We start from the raw sequence: 24,995 nt of genomic DNA on the forward strand, positions 1-24,995 counted from the left end.
CTATGCGTATCGCGTGCGTCTCTCCCTCTCTATGCGTATCGCGTGCGTCTCTCCCTCTCTATGCGTATCGCGTGCGTCTCTCCCTCTCTATGCGTATCGCGTGCGTCTCTCCCTCTCTATGCGTATCGCGTGCGTCTCTCCCTCTCTATGCGTATCGCGTGCGTCTCTCCCTCTCTATGCGTATCGCGTGCGTCTCTCCCTCTCTATGCGTATCGCGTGCGTCTCTCCCTCTCTATGCGTATCGCGTGCGTCTCTCCCTCTCTATGCGTATCGCGTGCGTCTCTCCCTCTCTATGCGTATCGCGTGCGTCTCTCCCTCTCTATGCGTATCGCGTGCGTCTCTCCCTCTCTATGCGTATCGCGTGCGTCTCTCCCTCTCTATGCGTATCGCGTGCGTCTCTCCCTCTCTATGCGTATCGCGTGCGTCTCTCCCTCTCTATGCGTATCGCGTGCGTCTCTCCCTCTCTATGCGTATCGCGTGCGTCTCTCCCTCTCTATGCGTATCGCGTGCGTCTCTCCCTCTCTATGCGTATCGCGTGCGTCTCTCCCTCTCTATGCGTATCGCGTGCGTCTCTCCCTCTCTATGCGTATCGCGTGCGTCTCTCCCTCTCTATGCGTATCGCGTGCGTCTCTCCCTCTCTATGCGTATCGCGTGCGTCTCTCTCCCTCTCTATGCGTATCGCGTGCGTGTCTCCCTCTCTATGCGTATCGCGTGCGTGTCTCCCTCTCTATGCGTATCGCGTGTCTCTCTCTCTCTCTCTCTGCGTATCGCGTGTCTCTCTCTCTCTCTCTCTGCGTATCGCGTGTCTCTCTCTCTCTCTCTCTGCGTATCGCGTGTCTCTCTCTCTCTCTCTCTGCGTATCGCGTGTCTCTCTCTCTCTCTCTCTGCGTATCGCGTGTCTCTCTCTCTCTCTCTCTGCGTATCGCGTGTCTCTCTCTCTCTCTCTCTGCGTATCGCGTGTCTCTCTCTCTCTCTCTCTGCGTATCGCGTGTCTCTCTCTCTCTCTCTCTGCGTATCGCGTGTCTCTCTCTCTCTCTGCGTATCGCGTGTCTCTCTCTCTCTCTGCGTATCGCGTGTCTCTCTCTCTCTCTGCGTATCGCGTGTCTCTCTCTCTCTCTGCGTATCGCGTGTCTCTCTCTCTCTCTGCGTATCGCGTGTCTCTCTCTCTCTCTGCGTATCGCGTGTCTCTCTCTCTCTCTGCGTATCGCGTGTCTCTCTCTCTCTCTGCGTATCGCGTGTCTCTCTCTCTCTCTGCGTATCGCGTGTCTCTCTCTCTCTCTGCGTATCGCGTGTCTCTCTCTCTCTCTGCGTATCGCGTGTCTCTCTCTCTCTCTGCGTATCGCGTGTCTCTCTCTCTCTCTGCGTATCGCGTGTCTCTCTCTCTCTCTGCGTATCGCGTGTCTCTCTCTCTCTCTGCGTATCGCGTGTCTCTCTCTCTCTCTGCGTATCGCGTGTCTCTCTCTCTCTCTGCGTATCGCGTGTCTCTCTCTCTCTCTCTCTGCGTATCGCGTGTCTCTCTCTCTCTCTCTCTGCGTATCGCGTGTCTCTCTCTCTCTCTCTCTGCGTATCGCGTGTCTCTCTCTCTCTCTCTCTGCGTATCGCGTGTCTCTCTCTCTCTCTCTGCGTATCGCGTGTCTCTCTCTCTCTCTGCGTATCGCGTGTCTCTCTCTCTGCGTATCGCGTGTCTCTCTCTCTGCGTATCGCGTGTCTCTCTCTCTCTCTCTCTGCGTATCGCGTGTCTCTCTCTCTGCGTATCGCGTGTCTATCTCTCTCTCTCTCTCTGCGTATCGCGTGTCTATCTCTCTCTCTCTCTCTGCGTATCGCGTGTCTATCTCTCTCTCTCTCTCTGCGTATCGCGTGTCTATCTCTCTCTCTCTCTCTCTGCGTATCGCGTGTCTATCTCTCTCTCTCTCTGCGTATCGTGTCTCTCTCTCTCTCTGCGTATCGTGTGTCTCTCTCTCTCTGCGTATCGTGTGTCTCTCTCTCTCTGCGTATCGTGTGTCTCTCTCTCTCTGCGTATCGTGTGTCTCTCTCTCTCTGCGTATCGTGTGTCTCTCTCTCTCTCTCTCTGCGTATCGTGTGTCTCTCTCTCTCTCTCTCTGCGTATCGTGTGTCTCTCTCTCTCTCTCTCTCTCTGCGTATCGTGTGTCTCTCTCTCTCTCTCTCTGCGTATCGTGTGTCTCTCTCTCTCTCTCTCTCTGCGTATCGTGTGTCTCTCTCTCTCTCTCTCTCTCTCTCTCTCTCTCTCTCTCTGCGTATCGTGTGTCTCTCTCTCTCTCTCTCTCTCTCTGCGTATCGTGTGTCTCTCTCTCTCTCTCTCTCTCTGCGTATCGTGTGTCTCTCTCTCTCTCTCTCTGCGTATCGTATCTCTCTCTCTCTCTGCGTATCGTATCTCTCTCTCTCTCTGCGTATCGTATCTCTCTCTCTCTCTGCGTATCGTATCTCTCTCTCTCTCTGCGTATCGTATCTCTCTCTCTCTCTGCGTATCGTATCTCTCTCTCTCTGCGTATCGTGTCTCTCTCTCTCTCTCTCTGCGTATCGTGTCTCTCTCTCTCTCTCTCTGCGTATCGTGTCTGTCTCTCTCTCTCTCTGCGTATCGTGTCTCTCTCTCTCTCTCTCTCTGCGTATCGTGTCTCTCTCTCTCTCTCTCTGCGTATCGTGTCTCTCTCTCTCTCTCTCTGCGTATCGTGTCTCTCTCTCTATGCGTATCGTGTCTCTCTCTCTCTGCGTATCGTGTCTCTCTCTCTCTGCGTATCGTGTCTCTCTCTCTCTGCGTATCGTGTCTCTCTCTCTCTGCGTATCGTGTCTCTCTCTCTCTGCGTATCGTGTCTCTCTCTCTCTGCGTATCGTGTCTCTCTCTCTCTCTGCGTATCGTGTCTCTCTCTCTCTCTGCGTATCGTGTCTCTCTCTCTCTCTGCGTATCGTGTCTCTCTCTCTCTCTCTCTCTCTCTGCGTATCGTGTCTCTCTCTCTCTCTCTCTCTGCGTATCGTGTCTCTCTCTCTCTCTCTCTGCGTATCGTGTCTCTTTCTCTCTCTTTCTCTCTCTCTCTCTCTGTGTATCGTGTCTCTCTCTCTCTGCGTATCGTGTCTCTCTCTCTCTGCGTATCGTGTCTCTCTCTCTCTGCGTATCGTGTCTCTCTCTCTCTCTGCGTATCGTGTCTCTCTCTCTCTGCGTATCGTGTCTCTCTCTCTCTCTGCGTATCGTGTCTCTCTCTCTCTCTCTGCGTATCGTGTCTCTCTCTCTCTGCGTATCGTGTCTCTCTCTCTCTCTCTCTGCGTATCGTGTCTCTCTCTCTCTCTCTGCGTATCGTGTCTCTCTCTCTCTCTCTCTGCGTATCGTGTCTCTCTCTCTCTCTCTCTGCGTATCGTGTCTCTCTCTCTCTCTCTGCGTATCGTGTCTCTCTCTCTCTCTCTCTGCGTATCGTGTCTCTCTCTCTCTCTCTCTGCGTATCGTGTCTCTCTCTCTCTCTCTCTGCGTATCGTGTCTCTCTCTCTCTCTCTGCGTATCGTGTCTCTCTCTCTCTCTCTGCGTATCGTGTCTCTCTCTCTCTCTCTCTCTCTCTCTCTCTGCGTATCGTGTCTCTCTCTCTCTCTCTCTCTCTCTCTCTGCGTATCGTGTCTCTCTCTCTCTCTCTCTCTGCGTATCGTGTCTCTCTCTCTCTCTCTCTCTCTCTCTCTCTGCGTATCGTGTCTCTCTCTCTCTCTCTCTCTGCGTATCGTGTCTCTCTCTCTCTCTCTCTCTGCGTATCGTCTCTCTCTCTCTCTCTCTCTCTCTCTGCGTATCGTGTCTCTCTCTCTCTCTGCGTATCGTGTCTCTCTCTCTCTCTCTCTCTCTCTCTCTGCGTATCGTGTCTCTCTCTCTCTTTCTATCTCTCTGCGTATCGTGTCTCTCTCTCTCTCTCTCTCTCTCTGCGTATCGTGTGTCTCTCTCTCTCTCTCTCTCTGTGTATCGTGTCTCTCTCTCTCTCTCTGTGTATCGTGTCTCTCTCTCTCTCTGTGTATCGTGTCTCTCTCTCTTTCTCTCTCTCTGTGTGTATCGTCTCTCTCTCTCTTTCTCTCTCTCTGTGTGTATCGTCTCTCTCTCTCTTTCTCTCTCTCTCTGTGTATCGTGTCTCTCTCTCTCTCTGTATCGTGTCTCTCTCTCTCTCTCTGTATCGTGTCTCTCTCTCTCTCTCTGTATCGTGTCCCTCTCTCTCTGTATCGTGTCTCTCTCTTTCTCTCTCTCTCTCTCTGTGTATCGTGTCTCTCTCTCTTTCTCTCTGTGTTAGCAATGCCACATTTTCTGTTTATGGTTTTTAAATTCGATGATTGTTTTGATCTAGTAGATAAAACGTTATGTATTTGTGTTTAAATCTTTTTCTCCTTTAGGAGAACTGACTCTATTTTCAACAAGTTGCTATCCATTTCTAAATCGTAATTAACAAAATAGAAAACAAAGTCCACACACATCATTAAAGCAAACTGAATTCTGCTTTCTTTTGATTTCATAATGGTCATTAAAAAAATCTGTATCAAAATTACAAAGTGATAATATTTAAACGCAAAAGTTTTTAGTCTTTTGTTTTTAAGAAACTTATGAATGAAACTGGACTAATGAGCGTTTAAAAACGAATTGGTTATGCTGATAAGGTCATGTGTGTGGCATTTTTCTTACTGGACAAACTGTTGCATAAGCATGGATATCTTTAATTGCAAGAAGGTTGACTGACCAAAGAAAATTTTAAAACCAATAATTAGACAAGAGTGGAAGTTGAAAACAGTTGACCTGCTGGACTGTGATAACGAGTGAGTTTGCAAAATACCAGAAAATATTTGACCTGTGAGTATGGAAAAAGTGATGTTCAACAAATAGATGATAATATGGAAGAGCCGTTTGTTTTGTATATATTCTTCTTCTCTAGTTCACAACAAACACCATATTTTATTCAGGTTCTTCAGTTTTCTTTTACAACAGAAAATACATTTCTATCAAATAAAAGTTGATCTCTCTCTCAGAATCTATATTATATTTTTCTTAGTCTGCCTGTCAGTTCATTTCACTTTTCTCGGAAACTACTGAGTTGATCTGGCTGAAATTTTGTATGAACATTTCAGTGCACAGGGATTAATAGGATTAGTATTAAATGCAAAAATGAACTCAAATTTAACCATATTCAATCATCAGCTTGACATAAAGCACTTGTTCAAAGTCGACAGGTTATAATTTTTTCCCCGTTTTTAATGGGCTAAAAAGTCTTATTTATTAATAGATAACTCTTTAAACTCCAATTTTTATTTTTCTCTTTTAGTAAATTCATTACTTTTAACCTTTTACTGCCAAATTGTACTTTCAAATCACCTTTTTAAAAAACAATATTTCTTACTTTTAGTGGCTTGTCAGCCCAACTGGTCTTCAAAGTAGAGGTCTATGCATGGTTCAACAAGTGAATGAGGAGTTTGTTTATGCTCGTGCATTAGTTGCACACTAACTTCTGTCACGTGTGGGTTTCATGGTTAAAAAATTTATTGCATACAAAAAATTCTGGCGGTAAAGGGTTAATGTTATTTAATGGTGAGTATGGACAGCTAGATTTATATTTTTTGTTTGCACTTCATAATAGGCATTTTTTTTCTTTTTAAGGCTTGTTCCCAGTATTTGAAGCTTGCCCAAAATCTTGGTAAACGATGGCAAAAGCTGCTGCAAAATGAGCATGAACAACGGCTAAAGCTCGAGGAAATGGTAGAGCAGCTGGCCAAACAACAAGCATCACTTGAAAAACAAGCACGGAAGTCCTTGCATGCCGTCAATTCACCCATCATGGAGAATGATACAGGTAGGTCCTTTTTAATGCACGATGAATTTAAAATGTAAAAAAAAAAAAAAAAAAAGGTACACATTCTCCTCTAGAACAGGAATACACAAAAAATGTCTGCAATTTTTAAAGAAGCTACTGGAATAGGAAGCTGTATCACAATGAGGTATCGAAATAGCAAATTAATGGAGACCACTAGACAAACGAGCTGAAACAAAGGAATCAGGAAATCCATCAAACAATTTTGATTCTGAGAAACACGTCATTATTAGTAATTATAGAAAAGATATCAATCGAGTTATATTTCTGAACCTTGTATAAAAAATTAAATGGAACAGATTCTACCAGCCCAAATATGATAATTCTCCATACAAGGTCTGATAGTAGAATTATAGACAGAGAATTACTATCTGTTCTCTTTGAGAAGTAAATCAATTGAGTAACGTTTTTTGTTTTTTTTTTTTGCTTGAAAAGTTGCTCATAAATTTCCTGAATAGAAGAAAAATTGTTCAGGCAAGGTGTTTGACGTTTTTTATTTTCTTTAAATAATTATAAAATTTTTGGTTCTTGTCCAGAATTCATCCTATATTAAAAACAAAAATAAATAAAATCTATGTGTACATATCTGTGACGAAATGAAAATATCATTCTAAAAAATAAAAAAATAGTTTTATTTATTTATTTTTTTTTTTTATAGAGAAAATCATTTTGAAGTAATTAATGTGAATTCGTAAGCATTACAACATCTCACAACTTTGAATTATTGTTGAGTTATCTCACTTTGTTTTTTTGGTTTTTTTAAACTGTTTTTAGAATAGCAGGTGAGGCAGTCACTCTATGCTTGTTCATAAAACATTTTTTTTTTTTTCTTATAAAAATAAATCTACTTGATCAATTTACATGATTTTTGGAATATATTTTTCGTTTTGTCACAGATACAGTTATCATACACATGTTTCTTTTACTTTTGTTATTTTAATATAGGAGGAATTCTGGACAAGAACCAAATTTTTATTTACTGCAAGACATGTAAATCTTCTATACAACAGGACACATTATGCTGTTCAACTTTTGTCTTTTTTTTTTCTTTTTTTTTCCAATTCACCACCTTCAACTTTTGTCTTTTTTTTTTTTTTTTCCAATTCACCACCTTCAACTTTTGTCTTTTTTTTCTTTTTTTTTCCAATTCACCACCTTCAAATTGTGTCTTTTTTTTTTTTTTTTTTTCCAATTCACCACCTTCAAATTTTGTCTTTTTTTTTTTTCCTTTTTTTTCCAATTCACCACCTTCAACTTTTGTCTTTTTTTTTTTTTTTCCTTTTTTTTCCAATTCACCACCTTCAACTTTTGTCTTTTTTTTTTTTCCTTTTTTTTCCAATTCACCACCTTCAACTTTTGTCTTTTTTTTTTTTTTTTTTTTCCAATTCACCATCTTCAAATTTTGTCTTTTTTTTTTTTTTTTTCCTTTTTTTTCCAATTCACCACCTTCAAATTTTGTCTTTTTTTTTTTTTCCTTTTTTTTCCAATTCACCACCTTCAACTTTTGTCTTTTTTTTTTTTTTTTTCCAATTCACCACCTTCAAATTTTGTGCTTCTTGTCTGCTCAAAGTAGATACAAGCATTTTTCTCCTTTTCCACATGGCTGCTATCTGTTTCTGCCACTCTACCTTGTTTTTATTTTGCTACATATGCAAGAGAAAAAGAAAAAAACATGTGAGATGCTCTACGGCCTCTCTTCTTCCTCTCTTTCATGTTTGCGACTCGCTAAAGTGAAACAAACAGAAAGTAGACTCTAGTTGCAGTGTGTTGTATTACCCCCTCCCCCTTTCTACTTTCTAATGCTATGTTCGCTCCCATCACAAAGGTGCGTAACACTGGGAGAGAATTACTTTTGAAGGGGAAAGTGCGTTGTTCGAAAGAATAACATATTGTCCAAAAAATGACTGCATTTCATCAGGATAAAATAACCATTTACTTTCCAGACGTATCTGATACATGCTATATATGAAACTAGCAGGGCTGTCTGGCATCGCCTGGGGCCATAAACAAAATAATAAATAAATAGAAGACGTTAAACTATTAATTTTGTCACCACCCGTACCCCCAGAAGAGAAATTCCTTTTTTCATGTGATGAGTGAAAAAATAAGACTGAGAAGTGGCTTCATAGCACTACTGAAAGCACCAAATGAAATTAAGGATGCCTCCAGAGTACTACTCAAACTAAGTTTCTCTTGTGCCCTTTTTTTGTAGAGAAACGATGAATTAAATCTGGATGTAGCTGCTTTCAATTTGAAAAAAAAAAAAAAAATACTGACCCATTTCCTGGGCTTTATTAATTTTAATTTTTTTTTTAATTTTTTTTTTTTTACATAGGCATCACCACATTATCAAGGCCAAGAGGCCACTCAAGGATAAGGGTTACAGATAATAATAATACATGATAACATTAAAAACTGTGTTTAATTTTTGATAACATTAAATGATACAAATGTCCATCTGATCCCTAAATAATGAATCCTATTTTTCTAAATTTTAGATATTATTTTTCCGGAGTTATGCTGATTATAAAAATCTCAACTTTGTAGGAGTTTGTTGTGTATTTTTGAAGTTTTAGTGAGACGTACAAATATACAAACAACTTTTCTTTTATATGATAACTAGCAGGCTGGCCAGCGTTGCACAGTCATAAAATATGCAAATATCATTTTAATTAGTGCAGATTTCTTATTTATTATAAACAGAAATACCGTAGGTAGTAAAAGTAACATTAAATTCCTTTAAAAAAATTAAGTAGAAAAAACCAAAAAAAACTGAGACATGTGCATGCAAGTATTGTTTTTCTAAATAGTTCATTTCTTGTGAGTAAAAAAAAAATACTCAAACTGAGATTGAAAAAAAAGACAGTCAAATACCATAACCATTAAGCCAGTTTGACACAATCTTTTATTCTTAACATCGATATTATCCCATTGACTACTGTACACTCATTAACTCTTATCCTCGAGTGGTCTCCGGACCTTGGTAAGTGGTGACTCCTATAAGTAATCTGTCATGTGAATGATTCACGTGTCTGCATTTGTGAAACAGTTGACAGATAAGATTCCGATGACCCCTAGGTACCCATTCTTCAATTTTGACCCCTTAGCAGTCCTTTTTTTTTTTTTTTTCCTCCAAATGAAAACAAATTCAAATGTTTTCCACGTATCTGAATACCCTATGTACCAAATTTCAATTCTGTTGAAAAATTGGTTCAGTGTATGGGTTGAAAAGTGTCCTCACACAAAAACATTCTCACTTTTATAGATATATAGATATGGTTAGAATTTTCTATTTCAATTCATGGAGTAGACTAATAAACAAACACTGCATAAACCGTATACTTCACCACTTCACCATCACCACATCATATATTGGTTCACGTTCAGAAAAAGATTTTCATTTTTAATCCTTTCTTATTTTTTTTTGTTTACATTTTTATGTTTGCAGTACTTAAACAAGCAAAAAACTATATGGTCCCTCGACTGATGCCTTTGTCATGTTTTGTAATAAAATAAGTGATATTGTTTAATCTCTCGCTCCTTGACAAGGTTCAAAAGAGTCGCAAACCTGATAGGCCCTGAACTGGCATCTCAGCTTCAGCCTCTGTCCCATCGACGAAATGTTGCATCCTTCTGCCTTTTCTACACGTATTTTAATGGTGAATGCTCTGACGAACTGCAATCACTTGTGCTCCCACGACATGAGCACCCTCGACAAACCCGACAGGCTGCTAAATCCCACCCCCACACTGTAAAGATCCCTAGATGTAAAAGATCTTTTTACTCCAATAGTTTCTTCCCCAGAACCGCTAGACTCTGGAATTCCATTTCAGGTCCCTGCTTCCCCAACAGTACTGACGTGCAGAAGTTCAAGTGTAACGTGAACCAACATCTTGCTGCCCAAATCCCTACATAGTACCCCAGTAGTTATTGCCCCTGATAGTAGCCCCCTACATCAAAGTGGCAATTTACCTTGTTTGGGGTGAAAATGTAATTTAAAAAAAAAAAAAAAAAAGTATAATCATATTTAATACTTGTTTTCTCCAAATGCACAGAAAAACAAGCCAAAAACTATATGGTCCCTTGACTGATGCCTTTGCTGTGTTTTTAGATAAAAGGCAATTAAACAACTTTAGTAAAAGCCCTATAACCACGACAAGGTATTGTTTATGTGGCGGAGTTGTACAACCATCACCCCCCCCCCTCTGCGTAATTTGTATACTGATAGGTTTTTTGAAATTTTTTACTGGATTATTATTGATTGGACACTAATTAACCAGATTATGAAAAAAATTGAAAAAAAATATCATCATTCCGACATTTGAAAGGGGTGCTCACTTTTTAGTTACAATGATCTGGTAAATCAGTTACCCATTTTGTAATAAAAATGCGAGTATATCAAAACCATAGAAAGTAAAAATGATATGAGCTTACCGCATTTGTAAGTCAAATCTTTATTTTGTTTCTCAAAGCAAAAAAAAAGAATGAAAATGACTTTTTTTTATTGTTTTTTATGAAAATAAAGTTTTTTTTGTTTAACTTATTTAGTTTTTTGGGTTTTTATTACTGTACACATAGATTCGAAAAAGTTGTCAAAAAACAAATATATAACAAATGTTATCAAAAGCCATATAAGTTACTTTTCTACCTAACTGGATATGTTTTTATTTAATGTAGCATGTTTTTTTGTTTTTTTTAAGTATTATAAATTTCACTAACATGCTAAAGAAATGTTTCATAATTTTCCATCATGTTGTCAATTTTCATATCGTACACCTCCCAATACATTACTTCGTCAACATGGGACCATTTCATATATCCTGAAGACACATCCATATTTAGGAAAAAAATAAAAATGGGTGACCGATTTACCAGAACGTAACTAAAAAGTGAGCACCTCTTTCAAATGTCGAAATTATTTTATTTATCTATTTTTTTTTTTTTTTTTCAATTTTTTTTTCATAATCTGGTTAATTAGTGTCCAAGCAATAATAATCCAGTGAAAAAATTTCCCAAAACCTACCAGTATAGAAATTATGCATGGGAGTGATGGTTGTACAACTCCGCCGTTTATGTATAAGTTAAAAAAAAAAATTATATTCTAGATATTAAATTTTTTTTTTTTTTTTTTGGGGGGGGGGTCATATTTGTTATTTTTTTATTTTATCGATATGCAGTAAATAAATCAAAACAGATATAAAGTAATCACACATTAAAGTATAAAACAAAGTGATGACTAAATGGGCTGGGAAGCCACAGATCTGGTGAAGAAGAAAGTTCAGTATACCATCTTCAATTTGAGTGGTGTAATTTGAGCCCCAGAATTTTCCCAAGGTCAAATATTACGTTTCCAGATGTATATCCATGTGGTCTTGCTTTTGGGTAATTTTCAGCAAAATCTAATGGTCAGAAAAGATCCTATGCCTGGAAAAGTGCTAGTTTTGGCAATTTTGACCCCAACAAGAAGATATTTATCAAAATTCCAAGAATGTTACATTTCCTACCTTAGGTAGTAGCAACTTCATGCAAAATCCCAGAAAAATGTAATGAGTAGTTATTGAGAAATTTGGGGACGAACAGACGAGGGTGAATTCTAAGGTCCAAATCCGATTAAGTCGGTGGACCAATAAGGACTGTTATTACTTTCCAGGTAGTTTATATAAAATGATGAAAGATATTGAAACATTGAGCTAATGAAATCGCTTCAGTCAACATCATTTAAGAAAGCATGTATTTGCTATCATTGGTTTATTATTTAAAAAAAAAATAAATATTGGATTTAGACAAAAAAAGTCATTAAAAATTTTTTCTTTTAATTTGTTGTCAGTTGTTTATTTGAAAATGAATTTATTCATGAAACTTACCTTAGAATGAAAGTTTTTTTTCTTTTTTTTCTTAATTTGAATTATAACTTTCTCAAGTTTTGTAAAACAAAAAAAAAAAATTTTTGCAATTTTTAATTGAAAAAAATTGGCCAACATTTGAATGATCCCCCACCACCACAAAACTTTCATTTAGCATCTTTCACCATTTTATGAGAAATGCCCGGAAAATTTTGATGATTGCATGGTCCCTATTCTGTATAAGTACTATGTCTGCTTTCATTACTAATGTTATAGTTGGAGAAGAAAACCCTCTCTCAGTGACAAGTCCTCTTATTGCTACCAGAATCACCAGGTACTAATGTTTTAGGATACATAAACTTAACTATATTACTTATTTTTAATTAATACAAATGAAGTTTTTTTTTTTTTTTTTTCGTTTTTTTTTTTTATGATAATTTCTTTAATATATTTTTCAGTTCCTCATTCTTCTGATGAAGACGAATTTTTTGAAGCAGTGGAACATCAGATAGAAGAGTTCAGTGTAGCGCTACCTTACGATAAAACACACAGGTTGGTGATGCTCAGTATTTAAAAATGATTTTTATTCTTCGATTATATCATCTGCAAAAGACTTTCTTTTCTTTTCTTTTTTTTTTTTGTTCTAGCTTAAGAATATGTTCACATACTCTCATACATTCAAACCGAGAGATCTGTTTAAAATTCTAGCCATCCCTTTTGTTTGTATCTCTTGCACTGGGTTCGCCAGGTATATTTGCCAGGTAGTTTTTGAAATTCTTTTTCATGAGTCCAGTTGATCCTATAATTACTGGAATGATGGAGATCGTCCTCAGATTCCAGTTTACTTTCGTGTCCTACATTTAGTAGTGTGACGCCAAATTTGTGAATTTCGGTAAGTGCGGATTCAGCACTCCATTATCATTGCTCTCAGGTCCACTCTCTGCCACAATGGCAATACCTGCCAGGGTTTCACATGCCAACATGTTGGATGACATGCATTAAATAAAAACTATCTGTGTTTGAGTTTTCCTTAAGATTTACAGCATTACTATCTGTCTTCCCCTTGATTCCTATTTCTCCTAGTCTTTTCTTTTCAAGTTTAAATATTATATAATTTTGATAATTACTTGATAATTAAGCAAGATTTTTTTTATAGTACTTGGATTACTAGCTTTCATTTTGTTTTTTTGTTTTTTTTGCCAAATGTAATCTATGAATTTATTGGGGTACATCTTTCCAAAATTGGTTGACAGAATGAGAACAATCTATTCTCATGAATTAAATAATGGATTCCACTCAAAATTACATCAAGAATCCTTAAATTTGAAAAATATACACCTGAAAAAGTCCGGAGGTTACATTGTGAGAACAGCAACCAATATGAGAAAGTAGTGCGAATAGTACCTTTTCAATCTTTGTCTGAAATTTTGAAGCATTAACGTTTTTGCATGCATCGTTTTGCAGGAGAACAGGTAGCGGTGTAAGCATTGACAGCATGGATCCAGGTATAGAGGGTCATAGTTCTTCAGAATCTGATGGTGAAGACAACACGAAAGAGGCCAGAGTTGTTTGTGCAATATCAGAATCCTCTCCAAAGAAGACTTCAGTAAGTAAACAACGTCCGACACCCCATCTCCCCACCCTTTTTTTTTTTTTTTTTTTAATGCATGTTGTTTAATGTTCATGTTGTAGTCCTGTAAGGGTCCAGAAGAAAGACAACTCTGTAATTAGTGGAAACAAAATATAACAAATAAAGAGTGAGGTTATACGTCAATCCGACTGCTAAATGTGCAGGACTTGTGTGTTAATACCGAGATAGATATTCTCCTGGTTTTTATAAGTGAAAGAGTTCATTATTATTCGTAGGGTGGACACACCAGAACACCTGTAAAGTTGAGTTTCTTTTTTCTTTTCTTTTCTTTTTTTCTTTTTTCTTTTTCTTTTTCTTTTTGCCGCACTGACATTGATATTAAAAGCCTACTTTTCTGATTTGAAAACTATTAAAACAAACTTGATATACTCGGTCATGGATATGTGACCGACTTCATAAAGATTAACTAATTTGCATATTCCTTTGAAAAACGAACTTTGATTAATTAATTTTTTTATGGTTTCTTATTGGAAGATTGGTTTCATTTAACTATTACATTCAGTTATCTACATAATTGTGGAGCATTTAGAATAAAAAAAATTCTTGTGCACGCACACACACACACATATTATAGCACAAGGCCAGCAAAAGAAGGGATGGGGGAAATGTTGACCTAACATTAAGTTAACTAGACAAATTTGCCAAAACGAAATCGCTCAATGAATAATCTACTTAAAACCCAAAATGACAATATATACATGATATTGGGAGCTTGGGAATAAAACACTTCTATACAAAAAACAAATGAAAAATGTGTGTTAATATAAGGAGTCCCCACTAGGAAATGTGGTACATATATAAAATTACAAGGACCAATTCTTTGAAATTGTAATAGCATTCACACAGGGTTGGGTGAGTCAGATTCAAATATGTTTCCCATGTCTGGCGTCAAGGCAGTCCATCCCCACTGATCAGTAACTGTGTCCTCTGCATATTTCAGCCATTCTGGGTTCCACAGTGATGAATACGAAAAAATACAGTTCTCCATCAGTTCTGTTTGTCTTTGTTTCCTACCCAAGTTTTCTTCAGTTGGACAATCATGTGCTTCTTCCATCTTTGACTTCTCTAGATTATTTAAATGACGTCTCATCAGTTTCAGCCTTGTAAATTCAATGGCATATCACGGCAATTTGTTCTCTTTTTTCTTTCACTTCTTGTTTGATGTATGATGATTAAACAATGACGTCAGCGTAAAATCATTTCGCGTTTAACAATCATTTGCTTTCTTTTCTTTACAGTGTATATGGGTACACACATAATACACCCAACAATTCCCCCATGGCGGAGTAGAGCACCTATCTCCATATCCAAACGCTCTTTCCGAGTAAAAAGAGAAAGATCTGACCAAATTACTCATCGCTTGTCATTAATGACCACCCCCACCATGACATATCATTAATGACTCCCCACCCCCCACCATGACATATCATTAATGACTCCCCCCCCCACCATGACATATCATTAATGACTCCCCCCCCCACCATGACATATTATTAATGACCCCCTCCCCATCATGACGTATCATTAATGACCCCCCATGACATAATGACCCCCACACCATTGCATCATTAATGACCCTCGCACCATGATATATCATTAATGACCCACCACCACCACCATGACATATCATTAATGACCCCCACCCCCACCCCACCCACCATGACATCATTAATGACCCCCTCATCACATATCATTAATGACCCCCCCACCACCACCACCATCACATATCATTAATGACCCCACCACCCCATGACATGTCATTAATGACCCCACCACCCCATGACATGTCATTAATGACCCCACCACCCCATGACATGTCATTAATGACCCCACCACCCCATGACATGTCATTAATGACCCCACCACCCCATGACATGTCACTAATGACCCCACCACCCCATGACATGTCATTAATGACCCCACCACCCCATGACATGTCACTAATGACCCCACCACCCCATGACATGTCACTAATGACCCCACCACCCCATGACATGTCACTAATGACCCCACCACCCCATGACATGTCACTAATGACCCCACCACCCCATGACATGTCACTAATGACCCCACCACCCCATGACATGTCACTAATGACCCCACCACCCCATGACATGTCACTAATGACCCCACCACCCCATGACATGTCACTAATGACCCCACCACCCCATGACATGTCACTAATGACCCCACCACCCCATGACATTTCCTGCAATGTTGTTTTAAAACTTTAAACTTCTTATGGAAGTTGCCATTTTCTTAATCTAAGCTCAAGTAGAAAATACCATCTTTCAACATTTCTTTTTACCCAATACTAAGTAGTGCTACAATTGTAATAGAAATTAAATGAATAAACTTTAATGAACTATTTTGTATGATACATTATAGTGCAGCTAACTAGGACATTATGAACTCTTTCTTAATATGTAATCTATTGAACAAAACTTTGTGTTTTAATTCAATTTTCCTTTTCTTTTTTTTATCCAGAAAGAAGGTGCTAAATATCCTCATCGGAGGAATGCCAGTCAAGCCAGTAATAGACAAAACTCATTCACTGAAGGAGCAGTTGGGGGTGCTGTTGGACCGTGCCCAAGAGTACGTCGGAAAGCCATACTGGAACGGCCAAACTATAGCTTGAATCTGTGGAGCATTATGAAAAATTGTATCGGCAAAGAGCTTTCCAAAATACCAATGCCTGTAAGTATCTTAAACGGTTTTTATCTTACTTTTGAACTAGGATTGGAGTCTAATAGCTGTTTAGTCTTCAAGAGAGGAGAAATCCTTCAAGGCTAAGGCAGTTTATATAATTTTTATCAGTCATAAACAAATTTGTGGCATATAAAAATAGCCACACCCAATATTAACCTTAATCTTGTGCCATATTGGCCGAGTTGCTAATTTTAAGAATTGTATCGGTTCTTTTTTTTTTTTTTTTTTTAAACCCAGGTCAAATAAATATAAAATGTTGCTTTCAATCCATGCCCCCCCCCCCCGCCCTGCTCTTATAAAATGTTTGTAACAAATACTCGTTTAGCTCTGAATACCATCAACAATTCCCCTTACTCTATCCATGCCTAAATGTAAATTCCATGAGCAGAGTTTCTTTCCTAGAACTGTCTGTGGAACAAGATACCATGGAGCTGCTTCCAGGCTGACTATAACTTTACATTTTCAAGTCCAATGTAAATAAAGTTTTGTAGACCTGTCCTCTTAAATAAGTAAACCCTACCCAAATTCCACCATTACTGATCACTATTGGGTTATCTCACCAACTACTAACACTTATTAACCCTTATCCTTCAGTGGCCTCCTGGCCTTGATAAGTGATAACTTTCAAATAAAAATATATAACCTAGCAGTTAATATTAAGTGATCTGAATTCAATTTGAGTTGATCACATGTTCATTTTCAGAAGCTTTTTTATCTCATTCCATCAAATGAAAATAAAGAAAAGATCTTAAAGTCTGGCTGCGTTATAGCTGTGACTGAAACATCTTTTGCGATTGTGCAACCAAATATTGTATTCATAAATTTTTATATATATCTCTATATATATATATATATATATATATATATATATATATATATATATATATGAGCAAACAGTTAATAAAATGTTAAAAAACACTTTGAAATGAGTTAAAAACATATTTAATCTGAAAAGGAAACACTAGATAAATGGATAGTCCTTAATCCGCGGAGTTTCAAAGAAATACTCTCCTTCTCATCAGAGGGTAGGAATTAGCAAAATGCGGGATTGGATTTTGCATGCAGAAGTATTTGATAAAACAACAAGTAAGTCAAAGATCTAACTTGAAAACAAAATAAGTTAAGCAGAGGGAATATGGTAAAGAAAAAGGTGATTACACATGAAAGGATAGTCTGGTGGAAGATAAAAAATCCAGTGACGGTAAAATCCAAATGTAAAACTTCCATATATATATATATATATATATATATATATACTATTTTTTTTTTTTTTCAATATATATATATATATATATATATACTATTTTTGTTAATTGACAAATCTAAGGAGGGAACATTACTTCCTATATATATATATATATATATATATATATATATATATATATATATATGTATATATATATATACACACACACCCAACGTTTGAATTATTTAAAAAAATAGAGAGGAGGTTACTATGTTTTAGAACTTTTTATATACTCCCTAGATTATAATATCTAGGATTTGCGAACGCACATCGCATCTACATTTATTTAGATCAACTTTTATAAAAATCGTGCTATTTCGCTGTGTTGCCTGTTTGTTCGTCTTTTTAGTATAAATAAAGTGAAACTAAATTGAAATGGTGTGCGTTTTCAGCTTTCGACAGAAAGTCCTGAAAACAAATCAGCTTTTGATCAATGCGGTAGAAACCGTCATATCAGACAATTGCTTTCATTTGGACACCCTAATTTTTTATGGGGAGCTGGTTTTCAACACATGGGGAAACAAAACCAAAACAAACTTGACTGCGGGATTGATGTTTGACATAATTCACTGTTTAGTTAAGTCATCACGATTTTTTTGATTTTTTTTTGGTTTTCAAACACCCGGGCACCACCGCACCGGACTGTTTGTATTGCATCATGTTCGTTTTTTAGTTTCCCCCTTTTTTTTTTTTTTATAATATTTAAACAGGATTATTACTTTGTTTTGTTTTGATTTTAAACCCCCCCCCACACACACACACCTCTAAACACCCGGACAACACCAGGTACCCCCGCTAGTTTAGTATAAATCATTAAAATATGCCGCTATTCAGCAACTCTTCTCACTGTTTCATTTTTTTACTCAAATAAAATTGTTTGGTACTTTAACCTATTAGGTCTCACTGTTCCATAAGACACCAAATAATTTTTTTTTTTTTTTTTTTTTTTTTTTTTTTTAATCTGAGATAATATATAATAGTATTGATTATTGCTTAAATACTCTTAAAAAAAAAAAAAATTTTTTTTTAAATTCATTTTTATTCATCAACTTCTCAGATGTCGGAATCTTAAAATCTTAAAATTCCTGTGAAATTTGCTAAAATTTTATTTGGTGATATATGAACATATATACATCATTCTTGCAACAGTAAATCAGAAAGTTAATGTCCAAAAAGTGTAATTTGTGTTTTTGCTCCTTAACCATATGTAGATTTTATCTTGAATGCATAATGTCTTTATTTGTAAAAATATGTTAAATGTACCATTTAAATGTCCTATTTATCGAAGAGTCAATATTTTGCTTTCTTAATAAAATGAATAGCTTTTTCCTTTTAATTTGTGTATCTAGCTTTTTTTTTCTTTTTTTTTCTACATTATACGGTTTAAATCAATACTAATTTACTTAGATATGCTTGGGATTAATAGGTTAACCTTGACCTTGTGTCATGTTGGTGACGAGGAGGAAAGGGCTGCTAATTAATCTGAGTGTATTTTATTTGATGTTTTGTATGATTGTTCTTTTTGTTTGAGATCTAACTTAATTTGCTGACAGTTGTGATCAGAGAATAATATCAATTTATATCTATAAAGTTATAGGTTTTTCCAAGTCGGGCCCAAATAACCTTTAAGCTGACAAATTGTTAGAACCTGGACATAAAAGTAATATCTACTTTTCACTCATAAAAGGAAGAGTTAGAGGTGCTTGTTTAGAAAAATAAAATTGAACATCCAAAAATTCAATTTAAACTAAAAGCAATGCCGTCTACTTAATTAGTAACATATTTACTACATTATTACATAAAACATTTACTTTCACGGTTGGTGGTCTGCTATTGTTTTTTTTTTTTTTTTTTTTTTCTGTACGTGTTTGGTTTAATGAAGACATTAAAAAAATGAAAATATTGAAAAATAATTACACTGTACATACATAAGGTTTCATAAAAAAAATTTCACTTAATGTGATCAAGTTTTTTTTTTTTGAGGAAAATCAAATTTTAATGAGCTCAATCGTCTTGCGGCCATCTTGGCTGTTTCGCAGAGGAGTGTGCCTTTTATACGAAAAAGTGATAAACAAAAGAAAAAATGAAAAATGGATTAAAATAGACACAGAAATTTTAAAATAAGTTAAAAAAAAAAAAAAAAAAAAAAACTAAAATATTTATCTAGGTATTTTTTTTTATTTTTTATTTTTTTTTTGCCCATGTTTCAAAATAATCTCATCAAATTTTGACAAACTTTAAGCAGTGATAGGAGTTATCTCACTGGGCCCCCCCCCCTCCTTATCTGCGAAATAGGCAAGATAGCTGGGATATGATCGATCGCATTAAAATTTGATTTTCATTAGAAAAAAAAAACTACTTGAGCAAATTAAGTGAAATTTTTTATGAGAACTTTATTCCATAATGGGTACGCACAATATATATATATATATATTTTTTTTTTTTTTTTCATTTTTGTAATATCTTGATTAAACTAAACAAGCACCGTTTTTTTTTTGCAGTTACCTCCCCTTTTATCAAAAACCACTTCTGTTTATTATTAAAGTAAAGCTTGCAATTTTTTTTCGAAACCGATTTTCATCAATAATAATTTCTTTTACCTTACCAGCTTTTTAATTTTTGGAAATGTTGCTAATTTCAACACAATAACATTGGTTTTAATTGAAATTCAATTTATGTTTGTTATTTTGAACAATTACCGAGTCATCTATCCTAGAAATGAGATTGGCCTTGTCAGTCAGATAAAAAAAGAGTATCTTGCAAACATCGCTATCTTCAGCATTTCTCATCCAGCAAGTTATTATCTAACCTGTAAATTCTTTGATAAATGTTTGTTAACTTTGTGCTGTTAAATTTTAGTTATTCATTTTTAAATCTTTCAGGTGAATTTTAATGAACCGCTTTCAATGTTACAACGACTTACTGAGGAGTTTGAATACTCGGAGTGCCTTGACCAGGCAGCACGCTGTGAATTATCTGCTGAACAGATGGTGTATGTGGCCGCTTTCACCATCTCTTCTTATTCTACTACTACCAACCGTACCAGCAAACCATTCAACCCCCTGTTAGGAGAGACTTATGAATGTGACCGCACAGATGACTTTGGATGGAGAGCACTTGCAGAGCAGGTTAGATAAAATAAATAATTATTTCATTTCACCATTCAATATATATATATATATATATATATATATATATATATATGCATTGAGTAAAATGATTCATAATTGTGAATTAAAATCAGTTTCATAAAAAAAAAAAAACAATATTAAAATAGCTCTAGGATACCTGTACCTATTGAGCTTATTATATATCTACAGTACAATGAGCACTGTTTTCTTTTAAAAGTATTAATATATTTACTAGTACGTAAAAATAAACTCAGCTCTTTGGATTCTATCTATATATATATAAAAGCTAAAATGTTTGTGTGTGTGCGTTTTCGTGCATGTCCAAGAAAGGCTTTTTTCCGAGAAGTGATCGGTCGGCTCACAACTTAAAACTTTTTATATCACATCGAAATCATAATATCTGAGTTAACAACGGGGGTTGCCTGTTTATTTAATTCGCCCGACTTTCAAAAGTTAAATACTCAACATTTTTTGATCGCCACATGTGGATTTGACTTTTTCATATAAAAAAAGAAGCGAACAGACCCGTAATAAATAAAATACTGTCCTGCGCTGAAAGTTGATCTGAATAAATGAAAGTACTGGCACCTGCTAATTCTTAATCTTACTTAAATAAATACAAACATGTTTCCGTTAAACGTTACACGTTTTTTTTTTTTCACACTTTATTATTTTCCAACTGCGCGTCAAGGCTTCGGGTTCAATCCTTCCTATATACCTACCAAAATTTTTTTTTAATCAAACACCCGGGCAATGATTTTTGTTTTGATTTACCCAAAAACACACACACCTCCAAACTCCCCGGGCAACGCCGGGTACCCCCCCCCTCCCCTGCTAGTAAAATATAAAACAGATATATATATATATATATATATTTATATATAATATGAACAAATGATTAATAAAACATGTTAAAAAAACATCTTGAAAAAGAGTTAAAAACATATTTTAAAAAGGAAGCTCAAGATATATATATATATTATTTGTATTTATTCACATTTCAGTCCAATAAATATATTTTCTTATAATATATACCAATCCTTATTTAAGAAGCTCAATGTAATTACAGTGAATAAATGACAAAAAACTATATTCCAAAATTCATTACATTGACCATCTTATTTATTCCTTCTGATGAGTTAAGGGCATAATAGATTCACTGATTGATATAATAATTAAGTGATTGATTTTGCGCCATGAAACAGATACTGTCAAGAATTGTAAATGTCAACTGAATTAAAGGAATAAATTGTAAGATGGTCAACATCATGAACTTTGGAATATAGTTTTTTTTTTCATTTATTCACTGTGTATGTATATATATATATATATATATATATATATATATATATATATATATATAATCATTCCGAAACTAGTTGTATTTGATTCATACTCATAATATTTTATACATCTTTTTATGAAATATGTCTCAGACATGTTTTATTGAATAGCAGAAGCCCGCCAAACAACTCATTATAGACAAATGTATGTTCCTCAAATAACAGTTGGAATATTTTGCCCCCCCCCAACCTCTTCGAATAAAAAAGTGTGTGTATATAAGATTGTACCTATAGAAACAAAATAGGTTTATTTAAGGCTCCTAAAATTTGAGCTAGATTTGTCCACATCAATACTTGGTAAAAATTCATTTGTGAAGTTACTCTTCTGGGGGTTGAAGGTTCAATCCTCAGTGTAGGTAACATTAAAATACAATTGTGGATTACTTACTTCATGGTGGATGGAATGAGAACATGATACATTTACATTTATTTATAATCTTTAAAAAAGAATTTTTTTTTACTTTTTTTATAATTTCTTAGCATTTTCTCTGCAATTCTTTATTGTTGTTTTATATAGGTTAGCCATCATCCCCCAATGTGTGCTCAATACACTGAAGGCAGAGGTTGGCGCTTGTGGCAGGAGTTCACTATGATGAGTAAATTTCGCGGAAAATATTTGCAGATTATTCCAATGGGTAAGTAAAGAACATTGTTAGTAACTTATTTCAGGTCTTATTTGGAATGACACATTGTAGAAAGCAAAAATACAAAAAAATATAGACAAATCTTTATGATGTATCTACACGTTAAAAAACAAAGATGTCATATTCTAAAAATCACTTAAATTATTTTTATTTTTATTTTTTTGTTAAATTAAAAACAACTTCTATGAGGAAACAAAAAGAGAGAGCCAAATGCGGCCAAACTATTTTAGAATGTGCTAAAATTCAAAAGCCAACTACTCCATTCAATTACCTAAATTTATGGACCTTGCTATTTAATTATTCCATTATTGTTAATTGCTAAAAAAAATTTACCATTGTTTATATCAATGATTAATATTGATTTTTTAACTTCCAGTAAAACTAACATCTATAGATTCATCCAAGTGTACCTTTATGTTTGTAAAGATGCACGCATATTAGATGGATTTTTATGGTGGTTTAAAAGTTTTTTAGTCTATAACTGGATATGTAAAGCTTTGAAAAGAATTGGATACAGAATTTGTCATATTGGAATCAGCAATTGTATGAGAATTGGGAAAATATTGGAATCGTTCCATCACTAATAAAAAAAAAATATATATATATATATATACACACACACACACACACACACATGACTTAAAATTATGCAACTTTTGATTTGCAACATTTATTGGGGCAAGGAATACAAGAAGATAAAGTGAATTATTTCCTTATTCCATTCAGTTTTAAAAATTTGGCTTTTTTCATCAGAGAAAAAAAGGGTTAGCAAAGGAATTTTGTGTAGACTTACTACAACATTGCTGGTTAGCACAAAAATTGAGAGCTTCAAAGTTCAAAAAGAAGTAATGGTCAAAGATTATATAGAAATATATAAAGAGGCAATGCCAAAAAAATGTTCAAATTGATGTCCAAATATGAAGATGCAGTTGAACAATAACAAAATCTAATCAATGAAGCTGGTTGAAAATTGGTAACATTTTGCATAATTTTAACTTCCCTGGAATGTTGAGTATTTTCATCAAGATAGGATTAACATATAAATATTCATATCAATATTTATATTTACTTTATCTTAAATAAATCTTAAATACTGATATATATATATATATATATTGAAATTACAAAAACAAATATTATCCTTATGTTGATATAACAAAGTTCAGTATAAGTAGATAACAATTTTAAAAAAGCAGGAAAAATTGAAGATGAGCATAAAATTAAATAAAATTACATATTTTATTAATCCATCAAAAATTAAAACTATATACATATATATATATATATATTAGACACCCTCGACAAACCCGACAGGCAGCTAAATCCCACCCCTACACATTAGAGATCCCTAGATGTAAAAGATCTTTCTACTCCAGCAGTTTCTTCCCTAGAACCGCTAGACTCTGGAATTCCATTCCAGGTCCCTGCTTCCCTAACTGTACTGACATGCAGAAGTTCAAGTGTAACGTGAACCAACATCTTGCTGCCCAAATCCCAACATAGTGCCCCAGTAGTTGTTGACCCTGATAGTTGACAATGTGCCTTGTTTGGGGTGAAAATGTAATAAAAATATATATATATATTATATAATTATTTATTTATTTATTTTTTGCTATAATAATTAAATACCTACAGACACTAGTGTTTCATCCTTTCGGGAATCTTCAGTGCAGGGTGTCACGATTAATACCAGTTGAACAATTCGAACCCCGCATCACGAGACATCTCTGGCTCAGTTTAGCGAAGACCTAATCCATTCGCCTACCAGTAACCGCGTGAAATAATGTCGAATTTAAACATTTTAATTTTAAATGTTCATTTACGTCAGTCAGAGAGTGATCTAATCATTATACGATGATCTATGCATAATATATATATATATATATATATATATATAGTAAGTTATAAAATATATATGGCAATTAAGCTACACAGAATATTCCGTTTCATCCACGCTAGGATTCTTCAAGCTTATGCGAGAATTTTGTGGTTGTCTCGCGTTTTTATATACGCACCTTCTATTGAGTTTTTAGTTAGCCAATCAGCTTTCTAGTATCCACCACACCCTTCCTAATCAGTCAATGAGCAGGCACTTACAGGACAAAGCCCTAGTTGACACTGGCTGTTTTAAATCTAAGTTAAATTTTTTTTTTTTTTTTTTTTTTTATATATATGTTAGTTTGTGTGATCGTTTATGTATGTGCATGTTTATTTATTTTTTTATTTGTTTATTTTCTATCTTATTGTTAGTTGTAAAATTATTTTGTATCTCTATCCATTTTTATATATATATATATATATATATATATATATATATATATATATATATATATAATCATCTACAGACAGTTGTATTAAGGCCTTTTAATGTTCCTATTTATTTGCCTCCCTTTGAGAGCAGAGTTAGACACAAGGTCAGTTTTTAATATGGGGAAAATTTAGCTCCCCAAAAATGGGCACTCTGGATAGGAACAAAGATTAAAATTGTCTCAGTCATGAAAGATTTCTCCTCCACTAACCAAGGACAGAACAGATACTACACTGATCTTGGCCGGAAGCAAGTGTTTTAAGCTAAGGTTCAAACCATTGTCAACATT

The 24,995-nt window shown here is 35.3% G+C and overlaps 1 protein-coding gene across 7 annotated transcripts in view; it reads left to right on the forward strand.

Annotated features, from left to right (window-relative positions):
- The window catches only part of LOC145268357 (oxysterol-binding protein 1-like), a 273,488-nt gene that overhangs the window by 201,732 nt on the left and 46,761 nt on the right, over positions 1-24,995 (forward strand). For all 7 annotated transcript variants that reach the window (XM_080123886.1, XM_080123889.1, XM_080123883.1 and 4 more), the window contains 6 exons: positions 5,621-5,813; positions 12,133-12,226; positions 13,139-13,280; positions 15,813-16,022; positions 20,163-20,408; positions 22,272-22,389. In XM_080123886.1, coding sequence (XP_079980012.1) covers positions 5,621-5,813; positions 12,133-12,226; positions 13,139-13,280; positions 15,813-16,022; positions 20,163-20,408; positions 22,272-22,389 — 1,003 coding nt within the window. The remainder of the gene's footprint in view (positions 1-5,620; positions 5,814-12,132; positions 12,227-13,138; positions 13,281-15,812; positions 16,023-20,162; positions 20,409-22,271; positions 22,390-24,995) is intronic.

This window comes from Euprymna scolopes, chromosome 43, assembly GCF_053919585.1.
Source record: "Euprymna scolopes isolate OS-2025 chromosome 43, ASM5391958v1, whole genome shotgun sequence".
In the NCBI taxonomy this organism is placed as follows: domain Eukaryota; kingdom Metazoa; phylum Mollusca; class Cephalopoda; order Sepiida; family Sepiolidae; genus Euprymna; species Euprymna scolopes.